Below are 18,904 nucleotides of genomic sequence, written 5' to 3' on the forward strand. Positions count from 1 at the left end.
TAAGCGGGGCAGAATCTTGTCGTTTCCTTCTTTGTGCAGTCGAGGTTGAGAAAAGAACCAGGCAGAGCGAGTAAGATTGTGTTTGTGAGTAGGAGTCAGAGGGGGAGAGAGAGAGAGAGAGAGAGAGAGAGAGAGAGAGAGAGAGAGAGAGAGAGAGAGAGAGAGAGAGAGAGAGAGAGAGAGAGCTTTAGTCTGGCTTTTCTCTGCTGAGCCTTTCAGCTTCTCTCTCACTGTAAAAAGAGGCGTGTCCATAGACCAGTATAAAGTCCAAAGAGAGCCACTCAACTTGAGCCATTCTCAGGCGCCAGTTCTTTGCACTGCACACCAGCAAGAGGAGAAGACTGGAGTTGTTATTCAAAACATTGCCTTTTGATGATTTTCCAGCCGCTCACTTGAGGGCGTGATTTTTGGGTGTTTCAGCAGAAAGTGGCAAGACTCTGGACTTGAAGAACGGGCTCACCCGAACACACTGGTGGATATTCATTTGAACACAACAAAACCTAGTTCTGATCCTCACTCCATCCGTCAGCTGAGCAGATCAAGAGCAAGCTTCTAGTTCACTGCTGTGCCATTGAATCAGTGGGACAGAGAAGCATCACAGACGAGGCATTGTGTCCCTAGCTGAAAATATCAAAGACCACCCTGGACAAAGAGTTTCTTTGGACTGCCGTCCCCTCGCTGGGCTCCAGTCTGCTGTTTTGAATTAGAAAAGTGACCTAAAGCTGAGCGCCACTCAGGTGACTGACCAGTGCATATAGGATTGGCTACAGGCTGCCATGGTGCGTGAAGGTGGTGTGGCGGTGGCTCCATCCTACTGGGCCCTGTGGGCTGTTGCCACTTTGATGCTAGTGGCACTGTGCTTATCCGACCAGGCCATCCGCTGCCCAGTGTGTTCTGAGGAGAGGCTAGCCAGCTGTCAACTGCCGGAAAGCTGCGAGGAGACTGTGCGCGAGCCTGGCTGCGGCTGCTGCCCCACGTGTGCCCTGCCGAAAGGGGCGCACTGTGGCGTCTACTCGCCGCGCTGTGGTACCGGCCTGCGCTGCTACCCGCCACAGGGTATTGAGAGACCACTGCACTCCCTCATGCATGGCCAGGGGGTGTGCACCGATGAGAGGGAGGTGGAGGAAAACTCAGGTGAGCTATCTTTTTTGTTTCCTATCTAGAGCTATGATCTCAAGTCAGTCACGAACAAGGAATATGTGGGCTGGCACTTTGTGAAGCCACTGTTGGTTACCTGTCAGTGGTTTGAAAAGTGTTGTTAGGTACAGCCTGCACAGCAGCTCTTTCTGCACGCCCCGTTGGGGGGCATGCGCTCGTTGTCTTGCAGTCACTTGCTGCGAAAGGGGCCCTGCAGCAGGATCCAAAGCAGAATGCTGGTTTAGGCGCGTATACGCGAGGACCTCGCGCTGGAGACATCTGCTGCTCCAGCGTGTGATCTTTGACCTACAAGTTCCATTTGTCAAAACATGCATTCATTTCGGTGATATTAAAAAGCGTGCGTGTGCGCTAACTAAATCATGCCAATGACTTCGAGACTGAGATTGTGCAGGCAGTGAAAAGCATTGCGGTGCTTGTGGGAATGAGAGCGTCTACGCCTGTGTGTGTGGTGTGCGAGGAGGCAATAAAAGCTGCCGTATCAAAAGACTGTAATGGAGTGTGGCCAGTCTGGGGCTAATAGAGCTCTCTGCAGTCAGTAATTCACTTGGTGCTTTTTCATTCCGCATCCTACAGCTGCAAATTTGCCTCTCTCCTTGACGTCTGGATCACGCACCTCGAGACAGAATTTATATTTTCTTCTTGTTGTCCTCCTGTATCCATTTAGGTCTGTTTTTACGTTCACGCCTTATCTGCATATCCCTTTCCAGTTCAATGGACTTTAACTTCTCCCCTCTGATGTCATAGTATCAACACTTTTTGTCTTCTATTCTAAACAAATAGAGTGGTGTTGATTTCCGCTATTCCGCGTGAGGCAAATGTTATTAAGTGTCACGGCCGTGGCTCTTTTATTTGAGCCAAACCATACACATACTGGTCCCGTGTTGCTTGAATAAACTGGTAAAATGCACGGGCTTCCGGCTCCAGCCAGAACAACAAAGACTTGGATCGGTCATTATAAAACTCCCAGGACACTCATCTCCAGTGCAGCATCTGTTTCCACTGCCCCCCACCCCACTCCCACTCCCACCCCCAAGCCCTAACAAGCCTTCGAATGCATCGCCCACCGCGTCCAGCTCCTGCAGGAGGATGAGCTCATCAGCACTCATTCTGCCAGAGCTGAAATGAGAGCCTTCTGCTCTCCGTGCAGGGCCAGCATAGGTTAGGCCAGCACATAGCGTGACTAAATGGAATCAGAAAGACGAGGAAAGCTGTTTGGAGCATGATAAAAAAAAATAAAAAAAAAGAAGAAAAAAAGAGGAGGGCTGTCATAGCACTGACCACATTCTGAGTTTTTTCAACAGAAGTGTAACTGAAAATTGCACATGAGGGGGGTTGAACTTGTTCTTAAAGGCCAAGGGTTCATTTGCTAAGGTCAAAAGTCTCCTTTTTGAAGTTCTGAAATCTGACCACTTAGTTCTGTTAGGCTCTACACTTCTCATTACCTCTCAGGATCATAACAAAGTGGGGGAGATGTTCAATACACAATAAATCAATTCTTCTGGGCAAAAAATCGGTTCTGCAGCACAGGAATGATTGATGTACTCGTAGCAGTATAGAGCCAGTAAAACTGCATGAGAAAAAGGGGAAAATAAACTCTTGTCATAAGTGGGAGATTTATGCGTTATTAAACAAGGAGGTGAATCTCCTGAATACGTGTCTGACACTACCTCACTCCTAGCAACAGTGAACACGTTGGATAAAAATAGAGGAGGATTTTTAAAATCCAAGAGAATTCACCATGAAGGAATCTGTGATAGGAGCAGGTTTCAACAGCTGGCCAGGGTCAAAGGAGCACATTTGTCTCAGAAATATGTATGTAGACTATCAATATAGTATTTCCACCGCGTTTGCATTGTACCTGACTCCCAACCGCAGTGTGCTATCCTGTCAGGTTTCTTCTTTGAAAGCCTGGCCATCCCTAATACTCAGAATAAGTCATTGTGTGTGTGTGTGTGTGTGTGTGTGTGTGTGTGTGTTGGCATCTGCTCCGACATTCCTATCAAGTCTTGACCGGTACGACACACAAATTCTTCCTTTTGTGGAAAACAAAACAATAATATTTACAAATGGATACAGATGTAAGGGATGAAACGCTTCAATTCCTCAGGGAAAAAAGTGCAAGAGCATACTACATGAAGGTCTGTCAAGAGTTAGCCCTGCACTTCCATTAACAATAAAAAAAAAAAAAAACATCTAATGTTTTGGAAACAGTGTGTTAAACTCGTCTATTCTCTTGATATTAATGGAGGAGTTCTTAAATACCTTAGTGTTGTGTATTTGCTTACATGGAACGCTGCAGTGCATTTTTACAGCTGTGGCTCTTACGCAGGAGTAAACGTGATCAGCTACTTGCTGTCCTTTTGTGCACAGGGACCCCTCATAGAGCTGCAACCAAGAAATCCACAAACAATCCCACAATGACCTTTCTGAAAGACAGCGAATCCCTAGGCAATAGGAGTTTGGAACCTACAGTATTAGTTTGCACCAAAAAACAATGCAGGGAAAAGACAATCATTACCACACAAATGAAAATTTTACACTTGAATTGTGTGTGTGTGTGTGTGTGTGTGTGCGTTTATACACTCAAAATGCAAAGCGGAAAAACCCTTCAAGTTGACTTGAACAACAACTTCAGATGTCCTTTACTTATAGTATAGTAAGTAATACAAAAATGACATCACCATTTTTTTTTCCTCCTCAATAAATAAGATTTCTTACAGAACGCAGAGGAATCCCATAGGAGGCTAAACGTGGGAAAACATTCACACTGGTCTGCAGTTGATGAAACATGGTTTGTTTTCAACTCACAGGGGCTTAAACCCAAACAATTGGGAGGAAAATGTTTATGCTAATGCCAATCCATCCGCAAGAGTTTTTATTCTGTATTTGGCTAATTTGTTACAAAATTTTAGTTGGAGTATTGGATGGAAAGGCTACTGAATTATTTTTTTTTTATGGTGCAGAACAGCGATAAATCTACTGTTGCAACCAAGATTAATGTATCATTTTGCATTCATTCTCACTTACTGTGATTATTGCTCAGTTCTTTAAGGATTTCAAAAGAATCCTGTGCAAAAACGGCATGTGCCTTGTTAAATTCTTTTCAGATGTACTGTAGGCCCATTGCTCCTTGTGGAATAAATCAACAATCTATCAAAGAAACCATCCCTGCCCTGCCTTTGGTGGATTTCTGACCTAAAAACACAGTATACACCCGGATCTCTGTTTTGGCATCAGCTTGAACACTGGGAAGTGGTCAAAGAAGCATATGGCAATGTAGCAGCATTTTTTTTTTTTTCTTTTGAAACTTTCTGTTGATTTACTATTCTGTTTTGGCTTAAGCAAATTAAGAGAACTCCCTGCTTTCATTGCATTTTTACAGCACGCAATTTTTTTGATTGAAGTGTTGTTAGAAATGCTTGGATCAGGATGTGTTGACAGTTGATTGCTGTTTTGGTAACATTTGATGTTGACTATGTAAAGGGCGTTCCCATTTGCTTGAAAACAATTTTGGGTGGCTTTTGAACTCTGCTAGAGAATTAACATCAACAACAACAACAACAACAACAACAATCATTGTTTTTGCTAATAACCTGTGTACATGTAACATGTAATTAGTTATTTCTATCCACCCATGAGAAATATAACTAGGTATTTTTTGTTCTTTTTAAAACGAATTATTTGCTTGTTTAGTGTTTTTTCTTTATGTGGACTGTAAACCCGTCTACGAAATGATGTCATATCCATCAATTGCACTTGTTTTTCCTTCACCACAATGGATTTTGACAGACTTGAAAATATAACTGAAGTAAAGCCTTTCAGCTTTGAAAAATATTCCATTGACTCTTAAGGAGTTGTAGCAGATTTTCAAACCTGCAAAAGTAAATTTTAGTTTATTGAGAAAGCTAACATTAAGAAATATCTTCATATACCGTAAATGCAGTGGGCTTCAAACATACTCACAGCTCTGGTATGAGGTTCTTTGAAGATGAAACCAAGATTAAGTTGGACCACACTGAAGGGAACAGAAAAAAAAAAAGAAGTGCAGTGAAAAGAAGAAAGGCTCGTGATCCAAAGCAAACCACACACCATATTTCAAGCACGGCAGAGGCAGGTCGAGTGGCCGTTATAATGACAGCCATTCACGACATTCAGAGCGGTAAAACACGTAAAATTGTGACATTAAGATTATTTAAAACTGGAACAATGTTAAACAGGTCAGTGAGAGGTTCACTCTCCTAACTTCTGTGTAGTCCGTGTGGGTAAAGTGCGACGAATTATCTTATACTGGATGTGCACGTGAGTGGGTGTAGTCTGCCTATTTCCTGATGTCTGCTGGGACAGGCTTGGGCTGCTTGCGACCCTGACTCGAATAAGCGCTGTGGAAAATCATGCACACATGCGTGATACAATTAAATAATAATTTGATTTAAGACAGGAAATGCCGGTGGATGTTTGTAGTCATATTTTATAACAAAACCAGCATTAGGAAGCTAAAATGTCAAGCTATTTCTGTGCATAAAAGACACAGACTAAGGAATATTAAACCCCATAGAATCATAATTGACAGCCATCTTATCCTGGGACTCTCTAGTGAAGTGTTACCAAGAAATACTGAAATATATTAACTTTACCTAGCCTTACTTTTAGGGTGGTCTGGTTGCTTTATTGACTTGCTCTGAGGGATTCGAGGTGGACATCACAAAGAGGGCTGATGAGTAACATATTCTCAGAGAGCTGACCTTTGGCCCAGGCTACCACAGCTGTCCTGGGTCATTTGGTTTTAAACCAATTGTAGAGTTATTTGGTCAGATGTGAGGAAAGCGTCTGGTAGAGTGCTGGGTGAAAACACACATTGACCTTCCATTGGTTTTTAACATTTATCAATCAAATCGAAAACATCATGGTGCGCTTCTTTTAAGTGACCGGAAATATTTTTTGTAGGACTTGTATCAGAACTATCGAGTCAATCAATGGAATGGACTGAGGGCCTCTTTGCTTCGGAGCAGTTACTGGTTGTGTATCATTCCACAACTAGGCTCTAAATCACACGTGTCAAACTCAAGGTCCGGGGGCCAGATACGGCCCACCTCATCATTTTCTGTGGCCCGCGAAGACTAACTGTGCATCAAATTTATTTGTCATTACTAAAATTGCAAATTATCTTCACTTTAAAAAATCATCTTTTTAAAATATTTGAAGTTTCCACTATAGTCTGATTTGAAAATGAATTATTTGTCAGTTTGTTTTGTAGCGTATACTATATATAATGTGAGGCGTTCATACATTTATTTGGGTTGACAGTCATAATGGCCCTCCGAAGGAAACTGTGACTACGATACGGCCCACGACAAAAATGAGCTTGACACCCCTGCTATAAATGAACAAGAATTGTTGACTTCCCACAAGAAAAACAGCAATTGAAGCAACAAATAAGACATTTCCCTCTTGACCCACTCCCAAATCACATTGCGTCAACGAGTAAGAGTGCATGCGATCGCAAGTATGAACAGACAAAAAAAAGAAGAATTAACGACTTTGGATGAAGGAAACAACTGAAACAATGCTGGCGCTTGTGATAGGAAGTGCTGATGAGCGAAGATTAAAAGCGGCAAGCCTAAAAATAAATAGAAATGACGCAATTCCTCAGGCACACCAAGAACAACAGTTTAGAAAATTGCATTACTTTACACAATAGAATCACGGCAGGCTTACTGCAACATTTGCATTAATTAACTGTTTATATATTCTGTATGTTTGCAGGCATGACAACCTATAAAAAGTAAGATGACATAAATTTACTGCCTTTCCAAAAAAAAAACCATTCAAAGCAAAAGCACTATGCATAGAGTGAGCAGGCAACGGAACCGCCCTCTCTTTTTTTGTCCTTGCCAACAGTGTTTAATTGGATGCCTGGCAGGGACTTTGTATAGAAAGCAGAGAAGAATTCGACAGCTTTTATGGTTTGGCCTGCTTTGATTCCAGTGCCAGTCTATAAAACGCCACAGGTAATAAGCTGGAAGAACAAAAACACTGCCAAGTCGCACAAGCCACAGGTGAAATGAGTGCGGATGTGTGCACATGCAAGTACACATACACAGCAGTGCGCACTTACAGTATGACAGTGCAAATACACTTTAACAACCTCCATCTGGAGGGATGTAGGATGAAGAGGGAGGGGACATTTCCTCAGGAAGCAGCTGGCTGCCTGAAGGGCCACAGAAGAGGTGAATGTGGTACAGGCCGCAACAGGGGTGCTGTCATTTAAAGTACCTAATAAATCGTGACACGGCCACAGTCATTATGAAGCACCAGGCAGTGAGCGTCGCACCACATGTATTTCGACAGGGGGAAAGTACATTTTACATACTGCAAGTCTGACTGATTGATTTGTGTTACTTCTTGTTGACTTCAGTGATGGAACGGCACGATGAAATCATCCCTGAGCATCCAAACAACAGCAATATCCGATGCAGTCCACAGGACAAACGCTGCATACAGAAGATACTGGCTCGACACCCACCAAAATCCACAAATCAGAGAAGCAACACTGCGAGAGAGGAAGCCAAGGCGGCGCTGGTGAGCAAAAATATTATTTGAGCACGTTCAGAGAAGAGCACACTGACAGTAGTTCATCTTTCGAGTGGGGATTCAAACTCTAGCACATGACTGATGTCAAGGAAGTGCATCAGACTACAAATAGAAGTGGATTGTTGCTGAGATACCGCATAATAGTTAGTCATTTACACCCAAAAATGAAAACAGGGAAATATATAAGGGAGACATGAAAAGTTGATTTTAGAAGTTGGACAAGGAACAGACAATAACTCAAGTCTTTGGAATTAGACGAATCTAACAATAGAATATGCTAATGATTTGTGCCTATATAATGTAGAAATAAAAAACAAGAAAACAGAAATTAAATTAAGACTAACTAAATAATATAGATTGTCATCTAGGCCCAGGTATAGACCGATTTTTAAACAACGTATGTATAACCATGAATGCTCGTGAATGCGCATCGACCATCTCAGTAATGACAAACGGACGGATCAGAAATAAGTCAGATGATTGGCTAATGTGCTTGAGAGCCAAAAATTGTGCTTTCATGAGAATAGACATTTTTTTAAGATTCCTTTATTACTGTAATGCTTTGATTGTAAACAGAACAACAAAACAAAAAACCTATAGGCCTTATAATGTATCTTCTCTGAGAATAGCAAGAAATTGGCTCTCAGGAAATACTTGTGATCGCTAGTTGCTAATAAAATGGTAGAATATTTTATTTGAGCGAGAATGACACGATCCCAAATCAAGCAGCAAATTTATAAAAAACGACAACACAGTAAATACCATAAACATTTAAAATGATGCTAAATCCCATGATGAGTCAAACGTCATGGAATAAAAATGTGTTTTAGGAAACATTGACATGAAAGGGGCTTGCCCAATGTTTAGTGGGCGGGATTCCAAAGACCAGGACTGGCAACGGAAAAGGCTACATCACCTCCGAGCCTCCACTTGAGTGCCTCCAGTAGTGTCTGGTCCGCTGACATGCCAATGGCAGCAGTGGGCGGAAGCGTGAGAGAAACAAGGATAGCGGAAAGAAAGCGGAAGTTATTTTGCATTTCAGTTGTATGCGTGTTTGTTACATTTTTATTACAACTTCAAATAGAACAGCAATAGTAATCTTTGTATGCAAGTATGCAAAACAGTGGTATTGACAACGTGAACTTGCACTGTTGCTGTTCGATGCGCTTTTCTTGAATGAATAATTCTTTTTACAGTAAATATTACGTTACATTTTCAAATACCAGATGGGTGTTCTTTTAGCACAACGTATAGTCCATAATATACATGTGAGAATAGCTTGGAGCAGAGGCGTAGCCAAGCCGGGGCGAGCCGGGGCGGCGCCCCGGTTAGGACTCCCTGCGCCCCGGTTGAAAAAAATCGAGCTTTTTCGATTCTTCATTTTCATGCCGTTTTTTTCTTTCGGTCTTGCGCGAATGTGCTTGCGCTATTCTATGTGCGCGATGTTATCCATTCACCGTTTGCCTCCCGGACCCGGATGTTGTTTTAGCGATCAGCGAACGGCGTGGGTGATGTTCGATTTTTTTTCCTGTGGGCGTGCGCCCCTACTGGAAAAATTCCTGGCTACGCCTCTGGCTTGGAGTTAAGTCCAAGCACACTATCAGCCAGCAGTGTACAATATTTCCTCTTACGTGCTCAACAACAGTGCAAGGCCAGTGTAAAGGAAACCGTAACAATGGTAATGCTAATCACTGCAATCATAACAAATTGAATCAGATAGGAGAAGGTGTTTGTTTAGACTAGAGCAGTGGTTCTTAACCTTGGAGGTACCGAACCCCACCAGTTTCATATGCGCATTCACCAAATCCCTCTTTAGTAAAAAATAAAATATTTTTTTTCATATTCAACACATAAATGTTTTTTACTGGTGCACAAAATGAGCCGTGCATGGACATCACCTTGTTCGTAGAACAAAACCAACACACTGCATAAACTCACAACAAATTACAAATACCCTCAAATCAGTGTGACCTCTGCTGTTGCCTTTGCGAGACCAGTTCAGAATCACGATTTTACACGATAAATCAGGTGTCTTCGGACCTTCGCAGTGGAGGCTCTGCCGAACCCCTGAGACCGACTCACCGAACCCCTAGGGTTCGATGGAACCCAGGTTAAGAACCACTGGACTAGAGGAAACTCAATGGCTGTTTCGTTGAGTATGGAAAAGAGACAGGAACTAAAAATATGAAGATTACAACATGTGCGACGTTATACCGAGTCTAGGTATGTTTCCACTGAGGATCTTATATTATGGCATGGTCAAGAACCCAATCCGAAAGTTAGATTTTCATAAAACATGGTATTAAGAGGACAAATGATATATAATACCATTATAATTTTAGACTATATAAGTGTTTGGTATCGCTATTGGCAATACTGGCTCCAGCGTTGACTTGGTATCGACCAATACCAAAATCCCAGGTATTTGCATAGCTCTACCATGTGGCCCAAGTCAGCAAGATGGGATGTACAAGGGATACTGGAACCAAACACCATAACATCTGGTTTCTTTTCAGTGAAAACAAACAAACCAAAAGAAATAGTGCCATGCAGGCCTTGATTTCCTCCAGGCGGAACAAAAGTGGCCTTAATGAGAACACGTCCTTTTTGCTCAGCGGGACGTAGATTTGACTGTCATCCACACAGCAGTGGAAGGAAATACCATGTTTTCTTAAGATGGAACCCAGGGGTGGAAAATACAATAAAAACAGCAGGGGCCCCAAAGTTGAACTCTGTGGAACACCACACAACAGTGGGGCAGGGCGGGAATCAGAGCAACCAACGGTAACACAAAAAAGTTCAGTCTGCCAAATACAATCTAAACTACTCTGGAGCGCTGCCACTAATGCCCACCTGGTACTGCAAACAAGCCAACAGAATACTCTGGTCCACCGTATTGAACGCAGGAGTCAGATTCAACAAAACAAAACTCTCTACTGTCATTAGCCAGGAGGATGTCATCAAAGACGTGACAGTGCTGATTTAAAAATTGACTGGAAAACCACAATGACATCATGTTCATTCAAGAAAGATTTCAACCACGAGTCCAATACTCAGAAAGGAAAAAACAGTATTTCAAAACGAGTAAAGTTAACATAGTGTCAGTGTAGTGGCTCACTCACCTGGCTTCCGTATAAGAAGGATGGGTTAAGTTCCCACTCAGTGTTGGTATGGATTTGCGACGAACTAAACCATGGTGTTGTCCGCCATTCACCCAACAGGAGGCTCCAACTCACACTGACCTTAAACAGGTGAAGCAGTATATAGTCAATAGATTGTAAATATTTTATGGAAATATATTATTTTTACTAAAACCTCATCGTAAAACATTTTTACAAAAATCACAAATATACATAAAGGTCTACGTCCAACCCCAATTGCATGGTCATATAATAGTAGTTGAAGTGAGAGAAACAGCAACGTGTACATATTTTATTAAGTTAGACAAACTCATATACTTTTTCATGTTCATATATGTGGAAATCCTCTTATTATTTTAGAGAAACATAACTGCTCAATCAGAACACGGATACAGCACCCAGAGCTTTGTAACCTCCCAAGACACATAAGCACAGACGGCAGACACACACACACACGCACACACAAACACACACACACACGTGCACACACGTGCACACACACACACACACACACGTGCACACACATGCACACACACACACACACACACGCACGCACACACACACACACACGGCGGTGACTCTCCAATACACACAGATACCAAATGGTCAGGTGACACTTTCCCGCCTTTTCCGGACAGTATAAAACCTTCTGACCTGGAGAATGGGGGTTGTTTTTCATCTGCTGCCGTGCCTCGTGTACTGGCCACCATTAAACAACCCAAAATCTTGGCAATAAAGAACCAACTGTTACTCCACATCTTTGTTTTCCTTGCTCAACAACGGACATCTCAACAACACGCAACATTAGTGTAAAAAGTGCAGGCATGTAAATATGAGGCCTGTGTAATATTTGTTTGGGAATGGTTGGGAAGTTTGACTCAGGTACTGAGGCTTTTTTGAATAAAATTGTTATTGTAAATTTGTTACACAGCATGCCTCAATCGTTATTTGCGTAGCCCATATTTGTCATCTTTATTGTTGGTGCTGAAAAGAAAAACAACATAAAAGACAGATCACATATCAGTTCATTTAAATATTTGACTAATGTATTTTATAGTGATTTGCTTATTTTACTAGTCCACTGCATTATTGGTAGACAAATCTCCAATGAGAGAGTGGGTGCAAACATAGAGTTGAGACGATTCTAAGCACATGACAATAGAATGAATACTATTTGTGCAGTATAAAAAACCTGCAACAAAACTTTCATCTAATTAGGAGAATGAAATTACAGTGTGACTGCTGGTGTGCACAATATTTCATGAAAAGTGTTTTTTTTTTAACAAGGGGCTTCAATACACTCTGGAATAAGATATGCAAAAAAAAGTATGCTTTTTTTCATTAGCTTCTCTCTGACGTAATTGATGAAAGCACAGCCGTGGATGTATAGATGAGATGAGCACAATTGTTTTGTACGCGTTTGCAACCCCGATGTTCATTGACAATGGTGTCTCCCTCAGGCTCCATGTCGTGCTGAGCTCCAGAGAGCACTGGACAGATTGGCGTCCAATTCCCGCACCCATGATGATCTCTTCACAATTCCCATTCCCAACTGTGATAAGAATGGAGATTTCCACACTAAACAGGTTTGTAAGATGAAGCACAAAATTCCTGGCTCTTATTAATATATAATACAAAACAAAAGGCTGATGTTTATACCTCAAGTAGTTATCTTTCAAACTACATCAACAGTTTTTGAGCCAGAGTACAAAACATGCCTGGAGCAGATTAAACATTGCCTTACGAGTGCAAAATCAACACAAATGTGTCCAAGTAGACAATCCTTTGAGATCACCAAGTTCTTGTTTGTTATTTTATTTTTTTTATCGTAATGAAAAATTATTCCCTTTTCCTTTCAGAATTCAAGAGCTGAACAGTGTGTATAAAATGCATTGATGTGATGCTCATGACCAATTGCATTGCAACAATGGCTGCAGTTAGCCTTTGGACATAGTTACTTTTATTTTGGTATTTTTTTGCAAGATACAATTCAGATTAGATGACAATACAGACAATGAGAGAAAGCAAGAGAGTGCAAAAGAGAGAGAGAGAGAGAGAGAGAGAGAGAGATTGCTTTGAGCTTAATGTGCATTTCATAGAAAAGCTCTGAAAAGGCACACGTCCTTACCAGACTAACATAATACTGATTGTGCAACATGCTTAAAACTATCCCTGTCTGCAGAAGTTCAAATTTGTTGACTGTTAGAAACTGCGATAAAAAGTCCTGGGAAGTAAAGCACACTAGGGACAACTAAAAACATTTTATGGAAGAGTTGCTGCGTTGTTGATTAGCCTTAAAAGCCCTATAAAATCCATTATTATATGTTGTGTGGGAAGCATGCAAAGAATCTCCATTGCTTCAATTATAATAGCTAACACTTTGTGATTCAGGAATTTATCAAGATATGTAGTCCATATAATTAAAGAGCTTCTATGAATAAACATTGTTCTGGCAAAAAACTACATTTCAAAGTCAAAGTCTGCTTTATTGTCAATTTCTTCACATGCCAAGACACACAAAGAAATCGAAATTACGTTCCCACTATCCCACGGTATTTACACGGTGTGATGTGGGTGTGACTGGTTGTTTTCCTGCACGTGTGCCCTGCGACTGGCTGGCGAGCACTTCAGGGTGTAGTCCGCCTTTCATCAGCTGGGATAGGCTTCAGCACCCCCGTGACCCGAAACAGGATAAGTGGTGTTGAAAATGGATGGATGGATAAAATCAATGTTTCTTGTTTTCTATATATATTTGCTTGGCGTGGCCTTCGTTGATGTTCCATTACAACAAGCGTTAATCAATTGGGGCTACTGCACATTTGAAGTGTGCGGAGTTTGCCATAGGATTTCCAAGGTTGTAGTCAACCCCCAAAAAGGATCTTGGTCAACTTTCGGTCGTCCAAATTTTCGACCATCTGTTTGGGGAAAAAATAAATAAAAATAACAAAAACTGGCCGCATTAAAATAATAAATTGATCCATTTGGAAATCATTCAGTCCATTTTTACGCATGTTGTACATTAAAAATATAAACTGATCCACCACTGAAAAAATATTAGAAATCATTCAGTCCATTTTCACTCATGTTGTACATTAAAATTATAAATTGATCCACCACTGGAAAAAATGAAAATAACTCATTGGATGACCACAGTTAAGTTTTGGGCAGGATTTCCATTCAATAAATGTACGTATGTAGCTCTCACTTAACCGAAGTACATTCTAGTAATGAGTTAATTAAGTTTTTTGCATTCATCTTTACTAAATACTGTCAAAATAAACGAAATATTTCCTTTAAATTTTATTTAATTGAGTTGTTCAAACTCACCTTAATCAAATGCAGCCTAAATATCATAAGTACATTGACTAGCCTAAATCGATTTATATTTATTTGACTCAATTTGGTATAAATAAAAGTAGTTTTTTACTTCTACTGTATTAGTCCTCTTCCTAGCCCCATTTTCGGCACACGTAACACAAAACCTGCGGAATGTTTTTTTGACTTTACCGACCAACTGACCTACTAAACCTTCGTACCGCTCGACCTTACTACCGACCGATGGACGTACGGACGGACGTACGTACGGACGGACCGACCTGACCGATTGACCGACCTACCTACCTACCTACCTACCTACCTACCTACCTACCTACCTACCTACCTACCTACCTACCGTACAGAGTATACTGTATATTTCACACTACATTTAATCATGTAACCCAAGAATGACTGTAATTTCTGCCCACAGTGCCATCCAGCACGTGATGGCCTGCGAGGAAAGTGTTGGTGTGTGGATCAGAAGACGGGCATGAGACTGCCGGGCCCGCTCGAGCTCCGAGGGGAACTGGACTGCCACCAGTTAATGACAGCTACTTTGAGGGATTGAAAGCAAGGGATTCCATGAGGGTACAGGAGCAGCTTAGTTCAACTGGTGCTTATGAGCTGATCTACGTAAGAAAACGCCCCAAAGTCTCACTTCATTTGAGGCCTACGGTACTTGAGCTAGTGCAACAACAGGAATGAGTTTAAAATTGAAATGAGTCTTTTGTTGTTGTTGCGTTTTTTTTCTGTATGTATGTGAGTCTTTTGGGCACTTGCCATGTGTTGTTTCTACGATGCGATGTTATGACTTGTAGTCATTTGATACTGTATGTGCTTTAACAGGGGGCAGTAAAAAAAAAAGCACAAGAGGGAAATGTGTCATTTTCTCTAGTATTAAGTAGGTTAAGATTAGGAAACCAACTAGTATAGTAGTATACATGTGCAGTTCATTTATTTGACAGATCAAATTAGTCCAACATGAGAACGGCCAGGCCCTTCTTCCATTAGCAGATGATTCCCTTTTTGCAGTATGCAAATGTGAAAGCAAGACCAGTTTGGAAACAACATAACATTAAACTGTTGCTATGTGAGAGAAGATTTGTTTTCCTTTCCAATATAAACAGTCTACTCACTTTTTGGAAACGACTTGTCATTAGCACACTGGTCCCAAAAGACCTGAAATACTGTGCTATAAATAACCAGGATAATCTTATTTTTCCAGCTGCAGCTAATATACTAGATGGCTCTGACATAGTATGTGCTTTGATATAGTTATTCTAATAATTTGATATGACACTTGGGTGGCGGGATGCATTGATTGTTCCAACACATACACAACCTGTATTTCTTTTGGGACCATGATTGATTTGGACTCGGAAGATTTTGGAGCATTAATTAAATATGCTACTCATATGTGATATACAGATTCAATGCGTCCAGCGGATATCCATGACGTCGCTGTCGGGCGGAAACTTCGAACTGTCAAAATGACGAGGTTACAAGAACTAAAAAAAAAAAAAAAACGTCAGTTTGTTTTGAGTTCCCAGGCACCACATTGTTCAAGTTGTATTATTCCTTATATTGCTATTGCACACTCACATCAACATCATACTAACTAAAAAAAATCAATATGCTAGAAAATGATGATGCCATTGATTAAAATAGTCCAAATAGAATCCTGCAAGAGCCAGTCTTTCAAAGTCTGTGGTCACGTCCAGCGCCGAGGGTGAAACGCCTTTCAAGCACCCACCGTGCAAAACACCTTTGAAAATGCCACAAAAGCAAACGACTGCCCCACACAAAAGCCTTCTTGAAGGTTTAAAGCCATGTAATAAATAAAACAATGAGTTGATTCTGAAAACCTGTATATAGAAAACCACAACACTTGTAATTCAAATAAAGTTAGGTTGGGGAAAGAAAAAAGTTTCATTATATTTCGTAGCTTGGTGACTGATAACTCACTCATCAAATCAAATTCTATTTTGCTCCTGTTATCTTGTTAACAATGACAAAAGTTGGTTCGACGGAAAGAGAGCGAGAGCAAAATCAACCCAGCAGCTTTAAAAATTCCCTAGACCAAAAAAAGTCTAACTTCCCAAAGACATTAATGATGTTGGTATTAAATGTGGAACTGCACATAGACAGTGACTATTTGTTAACTTCTAAACACTTTTATCTGTCCAACTGCCTTTGTCATTTATAAAGTTAACAAATGATCTTGGCTGTTATTTTCTGAGGCATTCTAACTAAACAAACGATTGAAGCTGTATGTCTCTTGATCCTTAACTTTGCTGTATTGAACGGTAATCACATTTCATAACTATAGAATGTATAGAAAATAAAGTCATGTTGCATGTAGAACAATCAGCCTGAGGCTGAAAAGATGTTGTGTGTCTTGTCCACTCCAGGACAGCTATATTCAAACACTGAAGTGATCAACAATCTGAAAGCGAGTTTTGCATCCAGAGAAATGATTAGTTACATGGTTATTGTTTATTTGAATAAAATGTAAACATTGTAAAGCATTAATTAAAACGTTTTACAAACTGCATTGCATGAGTTTTTATTTATTTATTTATTTTTTACTTTGTACTCTTAGCAATAAGATTTCCGTTTGTTAATTAGCTTTCGACTTTGCAAGCAGTTGGTAGCAATTATATTCTTGTAATTTGGTCACGATTTATGGATACAATGTAGCATTGACGTATTTTGAAAATGCAGCAGTTTACATAAGATTCATGGTGACGAAGCAATCAAATTATTCACCTGCTTGGCATCAACTTCTAAACAATAATCGTGATCATCTGATCAGGTCTTATACGGCCTAAAAATATTGTGTCACACAGATAGTTTCAAAACAAATTATATGATAAGATTGGTTATTTAAAACCACATACTGCTAGTTTTTTAAACACTTTCTTGAAAATCTTTTTCTTTCTTTCTTTCTTTCTTTCTTTCTTTCTTTCTTTCTTTCTTTCTTTCATCTAAGATGGATGTGATTGCAATTTTTCATGTACTTTTTGTCAGAGTAGCAACCTTTATGCTGGATCAAAACTCACTCTGGTGAAATTTATACAACAACAATTTATCTAATTGTGAAAGAAAGTAAATAAAATGTTTTACATGCATGAATGAAGTTCGAAGCATTTCTTTTCATCTTAGCATTTGAATTAGCACAGTTGCACACGTTTCTTTAGCTTTCTGAAATAAAATGAAGAAATATAAACAAGGTTCCTATTTTAGGAAGGTGACGATTTAATAACTGACAAGTTTGACAACACAATGATGATGACAACTATGTATTAGTATCAGTATTTGTCCTTTGTATAAATCACTTAATATTACTACGATAAATTAATTTGGAGTTTTATATGTACGTAATAAATTGGGTACTTGCTATGGTTTATTGGGGCATTGTTGTGCATTATAAAAAAATGGTAAAAACAATTTAATTATACTCACGGCAAGCCTTCTGGGAAAACCTCTGTTATAATAAATCATAATATCCTGACCTCAGCAGCTTCTAAAAATACCTCCAATGCCCAGCACAGTGTAAACTTTCAAGTCTGCTTAGTTCCAGTAAGTGGGTCCATTTTGGGGAGCTCTGGAGGCTTAAGAACTGTGCTTGTATCTGCATTACAGGAACAGCTTTTTGGGTCATCCACTGACTGATTTAAAATGTCACAAGCCCACTCTCAGCCCTTGGGCATCCACAGCTGTGCCTGCGAGGCCCTGTGTCTGTGTGCAAGTGCGTGTGCATGTTAAACCTGCATAGCAGATTAAAGGAGCCGTACAACCTCCACCTTCGCTCACTAGTTCAACCAAATCTGACCCAAGTGTGAAATCTGGAGATTTTTTGGCATTTTAAAAAACTATTCTTACGGTTGCTGCCTCTGTTGCAACCAATAAAACAATTTTTCAATACAGTTTGTGAGTTGTGGATAATTGCAACCTATCAGACCTGACTTTGGATGAGAGGCGGGGTACATCTTGGACAGATCACCAGCCACTTTGCCTGGCACATAGAGACAAACAATCTTTCAAACTCACATTCCTTACCCTGAAGACAATTTAGTATTCACTGAATCTAACATGCATGTTTATGAAATGCTGGAGGAAGCTGCAGTACCGCACCCAAAATCCATGTGGAGATTTAAACCCAGATCATGTGACTGTGAAGCAGATGTGTTAACCACTTAAAGCAATGTGCTGCCATCCAAATACATGGGTGTGCTGGGTTAGGGTTAGTCACCTGACATTGCATCCACACTGGACTGAACACCAGCCAACCGCAGTGAACATATATAGTGACATGATAAAGAATTTGGTCAAATTCTTATTATTTAGTTTCCTCACTTTCATGTTAAAGTTCATCCATCCGTCCGTCCGTCCGTCCATCCATCGGTCCACTTACTACCGCTTATCCAGGGTCGGGTCGCAGAGGCAGCAGCTTCAGCTTCAGCAGGGAAGCCCAAACTTCCCTTTCCCCAGCCATTTTTTCCAGCTGTTCCGGATGAATCCTCAGGTGTTCCCGGGCCAGTCGGGAGACATAATCTCTCCCTCCAGCATATCCTGTGTCCTTCTCAGGTTGTCTTCCCGGTGGGACATGCTCAGAACAGCTCATTAGGGAGGTGTCCACCTCATGTGGTTCCTCTCAATGCGGAGAAGCAGCAGCTTGACTATTTGCTTCTGGC

The 18,904-nt window shown here is 40.7% G+C and overlaps 1 protein-coding gene across 1 annotated transcript; it reads left to right on the forward strand.

Annotated features, from left to right (window-relative positions):
* The first annotated feature begins 272 nt into the window (after window positions 1–272).
* LOC119123997 (insulin-like growth factor-binding protein 4) lies at window positions 273–16,761 on the forward strand. The gene is made up of 4 exons (XM_037253545.1): window positions 273–1,134; window positions 7,574–7,737; window positions 12,350–12,475; window positions 14,638–16,761. The coding sequence occupies exons 1-4, from the start codon at window positions 777–779 to the stop codon at window positions 14,773–14,775; spliced, it is 786 nt and encodes a 261-aa protein (XP_037109440.1). The 5' UTR covers window positions 273–776; the 3' UTR covers window positions 14,776–16,761.
* Window positions 16,762–18,904: the final 2,143 nt, after the last annotated feature.

The sequence above is a fragment of the Syngnathus acus genome, chromosome 1 (genome assembly GCF_901709675.1).
Source record: "Syngnathus acus chromosome 1, fSynAcu1.2, whole genome shotgun sequence".
In the NCBI taxonomy this organism is placed as follows: domain Eukaryota; kingdom Metazoa; phylum Chordata; class Actinopteri; order Syngnathiformes; family Syngnathidae; genus Syngnathus; species Syngnathus acus.